Below are 12802 nucleotides of genomic sequence, written 5' to 3' on the forward strand. Positions count from 1 at the left end.
ACATAAATCAAACACAGATTTCCACAAAAAGAACATCATACCTATGGTTAAGCATGGTGGTGGTAGTGTGATGGTGTGGGGATGCTTTGCTGCTTCAGGGCCTTGACAGCTTGCAGCAATTGAGGGAAACATGAATTCTGCTCTCTACCAGAAAATCCTAAAGGAGAATGTCGGTCTTCAGTCAGCAAGTTGAAACACAAGCGCAACTGGATTATGCAACAAGACAACGATCCAAAGTATAGGAGTAACTCCTAGTACTGGAAGTAAGTGAAAGACTGATCTCCAGTTATTGGAAGTGTTCGATTGCAGCTATTGCTGTTAAAGGTGGCACAACCAGATTTTATGTTTAAGGGGCAGTTGGATTTTCACATGGGTAATAAGTGTTGGATAACTTTATTTTGTTGTTGTTGCTTTTTTGCTTCAGTAAAACTCCGTACTCCGGTTTCCTCCCCCAGTCCAAAGACATGCATGGTAGGTTGATTGGCATGTCTAAAGTGTCCGTAGTGTATGAATGGGTGTGTCAGTGTGTATGTGATTGTGCCCTGCGATGGATTGGCACCCTGTCCAGGGTGTACCCCGCCCTGTGCCCGATTCTCCCTGGGATAGGCTCCAGGTTCCCCCTGACCCTGAAAAGGATGAGTGGTATAGAAGATGGATGGATGGATGTATTGTGTTTACTCAGGTTGCCTTTGTTTTATGTTTTATTTCGTTTGAAGATCTAAAACGAATTAGTATTTTTTATATATATATATATATATATATATATATATATATATATATATATATATATATATATACACACACACACACACACACACACACACACACACACACACACACACAAAAACAGCACTGTATAACTACATTGTCCTTCATCTTTTTTTCTTTTTCTTTTCCTCTCTCTTCTGCCACGACGTGTGAAGTGTTTTTAAACCAGTTTGTGTTCGGTTGCACACGTGTATTGCAAAACTGAGAAAACTGGCAGTCCTAGCCTCCTGTAGTATGTCCATGTCGTTTTTATTACCCAGCGCCATTAGTTTTCCTGACGTCCTTGGCTTCTGTATTTCCCCTTTTGTCTTCAATACAAGTTATCCAGAAGCGTCAGGGCTTTAACATTATAAATCAAACCACTTATTCCTCAGTGCTACAGAAATGGCCTCGAACAGACCCCAGATGTAGAAGAGGTTTAGATGTTTGTACACAGTTTGGAGTGTGAGCATTGCCCTTTCACTGCTGTAATCTTTGTAACAGTTTGTGATGTAATACTGAGCTGTAAGTCCAAATTATGATGAGCTTGCTCTTTGTTTTGTTTTTTTTTTTTTGGTGTGTTTTTTTTTTTTTTTGTCGCCTCCCCTCACTTCTGCTAACTTCGACGTTGTGCAATTGTTGTCTCTAGGTCAAGAGTCTTTGCTTCGATTGAGAAATCGCTCGAGAACTCGATGAACACTTGACCCCCCCACCCCAAATCCCCTCAATCTTTAAAATTGCAAAAGTACATTTTTTTTCTCTCTTTTGAACCCTGTATGTTTGCTTAGCTTTCATAACGGCCTCCTTTTTACTTCCTAGACCATGTTGGAAATGAGTCTTTATTTACATTTATGTGGGGGAAAAAAATAAATAAGCGACAAGGTTGTGTTTGTGGTACTGCAGCAGATTTTGCTTGAATCCTGGCAGCCACCAAAGCAGGGCACAGGAGACACGGCAGACCTGTAAGCCGGCTTAGAAACTTGGCCGCTTGCCCTGAAGGTCGTTTGCAGTTTATTTGCTAAATTTGATTAGAGTTCTGAGAACGAGACTTTTAAAGGAAGGCGTTTTCTCTGTTCATGATTTGTGCTGCATTGCAGACTGAAGAGAATTTCTCTGGATGTTAAACAACTAGTCAAGGACATACAGCAACCCGCATGGGCTTTTTTTATTATTATTTTTTGGCTAATAATTCAGGTCTCGGTGCCTGTACCCCTAATGTCTGGTTTTGCTTTATTGATTTTCATGCTACTATGTCTTGGGGCATCGGTTCCTAAACCTGCTGTAATTGGTGGATCATGTGAAGATAATAGACATGTCGGCAGGAATGTTTGTGTGTCTGTTATTGACTCTTTTTTTTATTTTTTATTCTTATTACCAATTCACTGCATTTCAAACCACCTAGAGTCAGACTGTGTTTCTGGTTTGGGTTCTTGGATATCTTTTTCATCTCGCCCTCATTTCTTTGTAAGGCCCTCATTCAGGAGGGCACTGATGTTTTTTTGTTTGTTTGTTTGTTTTTGGTATATCTGCTTTCTTTCTGATCATGTCTTTCTTCTTTGTGTGCAGGAGTTCACAGTTTCAGAGTACCGTAATGCTCACCTGCAGGACCAGCAGCAGCGTCGCAGGCCCTCATTACTGTCCGAATTCCACCCTGGAACCGAGAGGTCTCACACACGCATGCACTCTACATTGCATGATCCAATGTAGGAATAATAATCCCTTTCACGCTACCAAAACCAAAGTTTTAACTTTAACTTTAAGGACTAAAGATTTTGTATTTGTGCCGCGCAGGCCTCCGGAGCGCCGGCACGGCTATGAGCAGCAGTTCCACACCGTCACTGCCCAGCTGGAGCACGAGGCCATGGATGCCAAGCGTCCTCGCATTGAGGGCGCCAATGAAGCCCACCTGGCCCGCGCACCACCCGCCAGCGTCGTCCTGCCGCTACTAAACCCCATGCAGGACGGCCTGAGAACCCCAGGAGAGATCAAGAAGGTGCCACACACCGCGATACTATTAATATTCGTATCAGAACGTAATCCAGATGATCGTGTGCAGCTGCTTCACATGTGGCTGGTTATAATCACTTACAGTACTCTTAATTCAAACCGTATTGACACATGAATGCACACACTCACACACACACACACACACACATACGGTATATGCGTGCTTCTATTAGCTCCAGGTTTTACCGTGCCCTGAGGCAGCAAAACTTTGGCCTGAAATGACTGAAAGAGTAAAACTGTTTTAAAGTTTTGCTAGCGTAGTTAGTTTATATTTTTCCGAGCTTAAATGCAAATCACAACAATGTGAATTATGGTTAAAATGAAATAGAAACTTGTTCAACGTTGCCATATCAGGAGGAAGTCCTGTAAATGCGCCATTTTCGCATCACCTTCCTTAGGATTTGTGATTTGACACTGATCTTTTGCAGTCACTACATTTCTTTCATTTTGTGGGAAATGTGGGGACTATTAAAATAAGTGCTGTTTTTATTAGAAATGTTGTTAATAAACATGTATTAATATCTATGTAAATAATTGAATAACTAAGGATCAGTGATGTTTCTGTGCTTCCTTGTTTTTCAATTAAATCTATATGATCTGTGCTATGATTCGAAAAACAGCTCAAATCAGACCCAGTTTTCTTTTGTAGCATTTTAGCTCTGTGTGTCCTGTGTTTCGCTTTTGGCCAATGATGCATCACGACAAACTGTGTTTACATTCTCACTGCATCTGCTGTTTAGAGTGTGGACCCTTTATCTGGACGCATTTTTGCTAGGGTATAACGTTATCTGCACTACAGAATGTAAAGTACAAGTATAAACAGGGTTTATAAAACTCATTACTGGGTAATATAACTGTTTATCTCAGCATCTGTTGCTAAAAGCTAAAACTGTCAAAATGAAATGAAAGTAGAGGTTCAGTACGAGTGCTGTGGGAACGTTAGTGTTTGTGTGCATCCTGTTTTGTTAAGAATTTAAAATTTTTTTAAAACATTTTTTGCTATTGCGTAACATGTTTACATTAGGCTTAATCCGTGTCTGAGAGACTGTCCTCATTTGAAATCTCTGTGTCTTTCTCAGGAGAATCAGTTCAGTGTGAAGCTAGAGGCCTCATCCCCAGGAGGAGGGATTCAGGCCATGGGGGAGGAGCAGGACGCATCTCCTTCTAAGCTCTCCAAAGAGGAGCTAATCCAGAGCATGGACCGTGTGGACCGTGAGATTGCCAAGGTTGAGCAACAGATATTTAAACTCAAGAAGAAGCAGGTGAGCAGATCCAAGGCCTTGGTTTGTTTCCCAACTTTCTGAGGGATTTCGTTTGTTTGGCAAAGCTTATGGGAAATGTACACACCTGGTGCAGCAGTTATTACAGAGACTGCCACATCGACAACTGATCGATCTCGCGCGCACACACACTTTTATTACTTTATATACTTCATTAAAATTAGCAATTAACACAGCAATTAATCCGTTTTACTGTTCATCAACACATCATAGTATTAGAAACACAAGACGAGGTGCACCTGTGAGACTGGTAGCTCATTAGCTAAATCCACTCACCTTCTTGTGTTGGCCATGGTGGAAAAAAACTCTCTCCTTCATCCATCTGTAATCTCTCTTTGGAATTCCACCCTTATTTGGCTCAGCTGCCAGTCTGGAGATTTTTCCTACAAACCCCCCCCCCCCCCCCCCCCATACTTTTTTCTTTTTTTTCCCTCCTGCTTTGTCCTGCAGAAACGTGCCCAGTTTATCTTGCTTTCTTTCTTTTTTTCCCATTCTCTAACACACACTTGCATTTGTCATATACATGTAAGGATAACTAATAATACAACCTGATAATATTTCATAACTGTTATGAAAAATTCATAACTGTATATCACAAACACATTACACAGAGGGCATTTGAGGAATCTTGCAAATCAGAGAACAAAGTCACCAAAAGAATAATAATAGAGACAGTCAGCACTGAATATCAGACTGGTGGCAGTGCAAAAAAGCTGATCATCTAAACCTGCATTTAGATGTATGCATTCAATATTTACAGTTACTCTCTACCACCGATATGGATCAACAATTATCTGTCCATTCAAATGCTCTCTAGAATCTGAAGTTTCCCCTGTCCTGCCCCCCCCGAGCAATATATAAATCAAAGTCGAAGTTACAGCTTAGCCGGGGCCGTGAGGTAAGCTAAACACTATTGGCTATTTTAAAAGGGGGAGGGGCACTCAGTATGTCAGTACGCCCTGAGTTCCTGTTTCAGTGGAAAATACATCAACACATCGAATAACGCTGCGTGTTTTAAGGGACTTCACGGGGACTTTAAAGCTGCTCTGCATAATCTCATGGTAGAATGTGCAGCATCTTCAAGGCGAATACATCCGTTGTCTTACTAGGCGTGCTCCATCATGATGGATAGAAGATTCGAAAAACTCTAGCAGTGTCTTGTATATCCCAATACGTTGCCCATCACTAGTCATATCCAGTCCATGGTATTTTTCATATGTATGAAAATGTTCACGCATCTGATCTGATCTGTGATTCCACAAAGCTTTCTTTCAGTCTAAAGTGCATGAAATACAAGCCATAGCTAAATCTGAGCTTAGGAAACTCACACAAGTTGCTGACTCTTGCATTAATGAAGGAATGTAGTATGTAAACTGCCCCTGCCTCAGTGTGTGAGATGAAAAAAGTTTTGCATCTTCCAGCAACAACTGGAGGAGGAAGCAGCAAAGCCGGTGGAGCCGGAAAAGCCAGTGTCTCCTCCCCCCGTGGAGCACAAACACCGCAGCATTGTCCAGATCATCTACGATGAGAACCGGGTACGAGACACAACACAGACATGCTCACGTCATTCACAGCTTTCGTGATGGACTTCCTGAACTATGTCCTAGTTTCACTCTTGTCTTTTCGTGCATCACTAACAGACAGTTCCACCACAGGCATGTGAAAACCTCTTCTTTATTCTATAGAGTGCTCAGCAAGTGAGGCGACTGTTAAATCGGATGGACAGAAACCGCAGTCCAGACTTGTGTCTCATGGAGTTCTGTGTGTGTAGTGTTCTATCTGTGCAATATGATTGGCAGTGAAGGACACACAGTTCTGTAGTCCTTTAATCTTTTTTCCAAAGCATTATGGGGGACCTGTATAAGCAGACAAGGAGTGATAAAGGCTGAGGGCACAGCAGAGTTGGCTGAACTCCACACAGACAGTAAATTTCCTTTCCTAGGGGCCACACTACTAGGGATTACTCCTAACAAGAGCATGAAGGGAGGGGGGAAAAAACCACACGCTCATGCTTCAGGAGGTACGACGTGGATGAAGGAAGGTGTGTGGTGTCTGGGCTGTAGCCTGGTTTATCCTTTGTACTGCGATCTGTGGCACTTTAGCTTTCTTTCTCTTCCCCCTGGATTTAAATTGCTTATGAATGCCCGTGTGGCCATGCGCATTTTACTTCCAAAACGACTGTGGGGCGGTCAAATTATTAGAACATAACATACACCCGAGGTGGTAATGCATCCGCAACGAGAAGCGGCTTATACAACAGTTACCACACCTCAAGACATTTGTCAGGTTTTTGTCCTTAAAATGCCTTTGTGTGTGGAATTTTAGAGCTAGTGACGGAGGCTTGAGCCATTGATATGCAGTTATTGGGGAGAGAGAGAGTGTGTGTGTGTTCAGGTTTATTTTTTCATTTCATGCTGATTAATATGAAAATGGAACAAATCAACTAAAAATTGATAGGCCTACTTGTTCACAGGGTTTTTATTTTTACACTGTTGCTTAGCAACTGGGAAATATAGTAGCTGAGGGTAGACTAGCTAGCACTTTGATGATTTTTCATGATTAAATGATGTAAAGGTGGTAACAGACCAGCCATAGAGTCTGGCAATGTTGAGAAACGTCAGAGTTGTGTTACAGTTTTGAACTGTTGTGAAATTGTAAATCGTAAACCTTTTGTGACCGTCACGAGCCAGAATCGTTCACAGGAAATCTTAACGTAAACACGTTGCGAAAAAGGCTGTATTTGAACATCTCATGGCCTCATTACAGTGAGCCAATCACCACTTCCCCGTGCCTTTTTCCACACCCTTTCCGAAACGCATTCCCAGGCTTCGAAAGCCTGTTCTGTAGGCAGCATTAACCAAGTGTGTGTCCTTGTGCTGCAGGGTTACTGTAGTTCATCTGGCCTTGGCTTTCAGAGCAGGAAATCCACACTTTAAATAAGCCCCGCTCTCTGGCTGTAGTTTCCTGGTTGAACTAAATCGATGCCATTGTCAGAGATGCATAAAACCTCGCTGTATAGACTGCAGTAACTGGTTACGTCCTGCCAGGTTGCTGAAAGACACTTTTTATTTCAGAGCGTCTCGCTTTCTTCATTTCTCTGTCTCTTCATGTTTAAACAGCTGTTGCTGCCTGCTGGGTGATGCATCCGTCACACTGCAGGTCATGCTAGACTGTTCATGCAGAAATATTCTTTCTCTCTCATGCACTCTTTCTCTCTCTCTCTCTCTCTCTCTCTCTCTCTCTCTCTCACTCACTCTCACACACACGTTACTGTTCATTACTTCCCTGGCACACAGGGCATCCTTTTCTGCAGTGTATGCAAATACAAACTTGTGGTTTTTACTTTAAATTTTCCCTTTCACATTCGCTCAGCTGCAAATGACTTTTGAGAGTTTGTGTGAGCGTGTTCGTGTCATGCGCTGTTGTTTAAGAAAGCTGGGCTCTGGTCTAGTGACCAGTTAAAAAAGACAGACAGCAGGAATGAATTTTGTAGCGCTCCCCGTTCTTAGGGAAAATATTCCAGAAAATACAAACGCCGTGCTGTTCATATAATTAAAACATGCGGCCTAAAAACGTCCGGAAATCGTAGTACATCGTTCTTCTAAAACGAGACGTATTTGTGCGTAGAGTAGATATATGATAGGTGTGGGAGGTAAAACATTGAACGGCGACCTCATAAAAATGTCCTGTGGACAGAAGACTTGTGCTGTGAGTTATTCATACTGATAAATGATGCACAACATGACCAAACTAAGATCAGTAAAGGTTTATTTTATCTTATGGATGGATGGATAGGTGGTGTGTGTGTGTGTGTGTGTGTGTGTGTGTGTGTGTGTGTGTGTGTGTGTGTGTATAGAGATGGATGGATAGGTGGTGTGTGTGTGTGTGTGTGTATAGAGATGGATGGATAGGTGGTGTGTGTGTGTGTGTGTGTGTGTGTGTGTGTGTGTGTGTGTGTGTGTGTATAGAGATGGATGGATAGGTGGTGTGTGTGTGTGTGTGTGTGTGTGTGTGTATAGAGATGGATGGATAGGTGGTGTGTGTGTGTGTGTGTGTGTGTGTAGGGTTGGATGGATAGGTGGTGTGTGTGTGTGTGTGTGTGTATAGGGTTGGATGGATAGGTGTTGTGTGTGTGTGTGTGTGTGTGTGTGTGTATAGGGATGGATGGATAGGTGTTGTGTGTGTGTGTGTGTGTGTGTGTGTGTGTGTGTGTGTGTGTGTATAGGGATGGATGGATAGGTGGTGTGTGTGTGGGTCTATAGGGATGGATGGATAGGTGGTGTGTGTGTGTGTGTGTGTGTGTGTGTATCTATATGGATGGATGGATAGGTGTCGTGTGTGTGTAGAGATGGATGGATAGGTAGTTGGATAAAGGGGTGGATGGATGGACAGGTAGTTGGATATAGGGTGGTTGGATGCACAGGGAGTTGGATATAGGGTGGGTGGATGGACAGGGAGTTGGATATAGGGTGGGTGGATGGACAGGGAGTTGGATATAGGGTGGGTGGATGGACAGGGAGTTGGATATAGGGTGGGTGGATGCACAGGGAGTTGGATATTGGGTGGGTGGATGGACAGGGAGTTGGATATAGGGTGGGTGGATGGACAGGGAGTTGGATATAGGGTGGGTGGATTAATTTAGAGGTGAATAGATAGAGAGAGAGGTGTATAGCAGTGAAGACGTGGTGGTAATCTGCGAGCTACTAGGCTGTTTATGACGCTAGAGATGGCAGATGCACTGCACTGATATGAGCTCTAGCTGTACATTACAGATAACATGGTTAACCTGAGGATTGACTTTATGCCACAGTAGTTTGAATGGGTTTGAATCTATAATCCAACTGAATGTTTTGGATACACCCCTAACTGTTTATGTTCTCTTCTTAGAAAAAAGCAGAGGAGGCCCACAAGATCTTCGAAGGACTCGGCCCTAAAGTAGAGCTGGTGAGTGCGACATGTCTGATGTGACAGTTTACTCAAACTGTTCTCGGTGTTCAGTGCTCCTGAACCCAAACAGCATTCCCTTTAATTGCTAATGATTAACCATTGTTTTCCCCACGTGTTTTTGTGTCACCAGCCCCTGTATAACCAGCCGTCAGACACTAAAGTGTACCACGACAACATTAAGACGTGAGTATTTATTCCTTTCCTGACTAAATATTTGTGAGAGTGGGCAGGAGCGTGAGTTTATCAAACACTGTTAGCCGATAAGCAGCGAGACGTGATGACGGGAGTGGAAGTCGGCTGGGGTTAAAAGCTCAGGGCGTAGAGTCTTTATGGCCAGAACACGTTCAAGCTAGATTTGATTTAAATGTTTTTGTTTTTTTTTATGCAGTTTTTTTTTTTGTTGTTTTTTTTTTGAGAAAACACTAAATCTCTTTGCTGTTCTTTCGAAGTCGTAAGCGATTGCTTTTGTCAAAATCGAAACTTAAAGGAATAAATCAGCAGCAGGTTTACAGTGAAAAATGTATTGAAATAATTAATGTTGCAAATATTTAGTGTTGCAGAAACGCGACTCTATAAATGTTTTACTGTATGACTGCGAATATGCTGAGTAAGGTTTTATGAAGGTAGGATTGGAGCACGGTGTGTCCTTGTTTGTTTTGTGTGCGTACACATGCACTAAGGTGAAGGTCGAGTTGTCTGGAATCTTATCAGTTTTGCGAATGAGCGTGTCAGTCTGAGAGCTGGGCATTTTGGCCAAAATATCATGTTCGGACACTTGGCTGCGTTTTCACAATATTTAGGTTTGCCAAAAAAGTGTCAGTGTAATAATAAGTAGAGCCACGACTGAACCATTTGACCTTGCAGTCTGTTAACTGTTTCTGACTAGCACTAAAATCAGAATTTCATATTAATGACCCAAAAAGAAAGCAAACCTAAACAAATCCATACATTTAAGACTTGTTCTGTCAAAAAACAACAGCAAAAAGGTGCCTTATAAAAGGTGGAAGAGTCTGTGGTAGCTGAAGAGCTGCAGTGGCTGAGCTGCATTACTGGAAGAGTTTCACTTTTTAGTCATTGTTGGAGATGCCAGTGATCTGATACCCTGGTGAACTGGATATCGGAGAGAGGAAAAAGAGTGAATTGAAGCCAATCCTGTAACAAATGGAAAAGATTCGAAATCGGATTTATTTAATTATTTATTTTTAGCTATGTATGTTTACATGTAAATAAACTTGATTGTACGTTTTGTTAGGATTGATTTAAAAAAAAAAAAGATTTTATATTTAATGATATATTTTTATATTTGATATCGACGTGATTTTTATGTGAACGCTGCAGTTTTGTGCAAATCATGTTTTCAGATGTGTGTTTTTATTTTATTCTGTTTTTTCCTGGGCTTCAGTCAAAATAGAAAGAAATATCACATGGGCATCGTTATCAGCTGATGCATAAGGTTTTAGTATCGGAAACGTAAAAGTGCCATCGTGCCAGCTCTCGTTGTCATGTCGTTTTCAAGTTTTCTGATTTTACTGATACGCGAGTTGGCCCGTTACCAAATAGTTTTTTGAAAGTGATTCTGAATGAAAACATAACCCTAAAAGTGAAATGTTGCTGAACTTTGTTACGAACTTGTACAGTACTGACTTTGCTATGAAAATGTAATGTACTTTGTTTTTTAAGTGAAATATTCATATGTATTATCTATTAATAAACATTAAAAGATATACATCCAAATTGAACCAAAAAGAAGCTCCAAATAAAAATAGAGACATCCAGAATGAATTTGGAGAAGAAAAAACTTCAAATAACACAACAAAATTTGGCAGAGATTGCGATTGTAAGATCGGTTATTGGTGCTGATTAATTGGCAAAAACCAATCAGTTAGTTGACCTCTAGTCAGTTCACAAAACAGACCCTCTAATTTACGGGCGATTAGTGTTCATCAGCATATGAAGTAGTGTTTTTTTTATTTTTATTTATTTTTTTTTTTTAATTTATTTTTTTTTTTGTTTAAAAGAAGCATTGCACAGGTGTATTTAGTCTTTTATCTCAGTCACTGTATCAGTGCAGGCATTCTTGTACGTGTGTGTATGTCTGTTCATTGGCATTTAGCCATTGCTGTGAAACGACATTGTTAAGCAAATATTTTAGTAGCATCCAGTAAAATATTAGCAGTATAAGTAGAAAGGAAGCCTTACTGGGACAGATTTTTAAAAAAAATTTATAACCAATAAAATGTTATCCAGCTTTGTGTGCCCTACACATAAGAGAGAAAGACCGTCTAACTAAACAGGAAGTGATGTGATTGCTCCATTGAAGTCGACTATGTCGTGCATTACATTAACAAGCCCTTGCGAGTTTGATTTACAGAGTTGTATTAAAGTTAGCACAAGCATGATGTCTTATCTGTTGATTTTTTTTTTATTTTATTTTTTTTTTGCTATGGTAACAGAGTGGGCCAGAGTTTGCTGTAAGATCACTGTTTAAGTGTGTCAGGGGTTGTGTGAATGAGTCCATGTGAGCATGTGTGTGTTTTTTTTTTTTCTTCTTTTCTTGTTCTTCTTTTCTCCATAGAAATCAAGTGATGAGGAAGAAGCTGATTCTGTTTTTCAAGAGGAGGAACCACGCACGCAAACAGAGGGTGAGTGTGTGTGTGTGTGCGCGTGTGCACACACTTGTTTGCACTTTGAGAAAGTCACAGACGCTTCTCGATATTAATGACGCCATGTCTGTTACCTTTGTACAGCAATCAGCTCACTTTAAAAAGCATGTGCGCTGTGTGTTCTGCCCCACTTCTAAACGGCATGTGCAGACGTCCATCTTAATTCTAGCGTAATGTAATCCGGTATGGTTTAAAACCCCTCTCTCTCACACACACACACACACACACACACACACACACACACACACACACACACACACACACACACACACGGTGCAGAATGGTCAAGCTCCAAGAACAAGTGCTGTGTTCCTCTGATCTAAATATACCTCTCAGACCACATGTGGAAGTCATTTGGGTGTGTGTGTGTGTGTGTGTGTGTGTGTGTGTGTGTGTGTGTGTGAGAGAGAGAGAGAGACCAAGAAAGGTATAGTGCAAGTTGCTCCATAATGCCGAGACATTTTTGGATCCTGAACAAAATAGTCTATTGTCGAGCTGGCACTTCACCAAGCATATTGCTCGTGGTCTATTTAAAGGCACATCTCATTACAAGCCATCTTTCACATTGTTTGGCTTCGTTTTATTCGTTCTTTTCCCTACCGTGATGGTTCACATTCCTGTTTGAATTTGTATCGGTCGTGAACGGAGGCCCGCCCTAAAATAACCTCACGTGAGAATATTTTTTGAAAGCGAGGAAAAGCTTCACGAGACGTGCATCTATCGTTGCAGTAGCTATTAAAATGAAGACTTCATCTAAAGGATTATTTGCTCTGGAGGTCGGCTGACAGCTCGTCATCTGAACGTGATTAGGCGGAGGAGGCGAGAAAAGGCCAAATGCATAAATTTAGCTGTTTTTGTAGCTGTTCCTGGCACAGCTCTACCGAGAGACACGCGAATGCCGGAGAAGAGGCTGTAGTGTGCGTGCACTGCGGATACTTGAACCTTCTCATTACACTCAAATAGCCAGGTGTAAGATAGTTTCCGACATAGGATGTGATATGAATCTGGTTCAGACCAGTAGCATTTTAAAGAAAAAGCCAGACGCGGGTCGCTTCAGCACTGAAATGCGAACGTATCTGTAGTTTACGCTTAGCTAGAAATTGATTTACACCCCCCCCCCCCCCCCCCCCCCCAAAGTAAACCCCCCCTTCCTAAATA

General features: G+C 41.6%; 1 protein-coding gene across 13 annotated transcripts in view; it reads left to right on the plus strand.

The window, feature by feature from the left end:
• The window catches only part of ncor1 (nuclear receptor corepressor 1), an 81693-nt gene that overhangs the window by 14959 nt on the left and 53932 nt on the right, over positions 1 to 12802 (plus strand). For 7 of the 13 annotated variants that reach the window (XM_053677078.1, XM_017459628.3, XM_053677071.1 and 4 more), the window contains exons 5-11: positions 2314 to 2411; positions 2539 to 2740; positions 3834 to 4016; positions 5456 to 5569; positions 8922 to 8978; positions 9112 to 9164; positions 11557 to 11623. In XM_053677078.1, the coding sequence (XP_053533053.1) occupies positions 2314 to 2411; positions 2539 to 2740; positions 3834 to 4016; positions 5456 to 5569; positions 8922 to 8978; positions 9112 to 9164; positions 11557 to 11623 (774 nt within the window). Of the gene's footprint in view, positions 1 to 1960; positions 2212 to 2313; positions 2451 to 2538; positions 2741 to 3833; positions 4017 to 5455; positions 5570 to 8921; positions 8979 to 9111; positions 9165 to 9198; positions 9342 to 11556; positions 11624 to 12802 lie in introns of those variants that run through there. The other 6 variants (XM_017459609.3, XM_053677070.1, XM_053677069.1 and 3 more) reach the window with 3 other exon arrangements.

This window comes from Ictalurus punctatus, chromosome 28 (assembly GCF_001660625.3).
Source record: "Ictalurus punctatus breed USDA103 chromosome 28, Coco_2.0, whole genome shotgun sequence".
NCBI classification, from domain to species: Eukaryota; Metazoa; Chordata; class Actinopteri; order Siluriformes; family Ictaluridae; genus Ictalurus; species Ictalurus punctatus.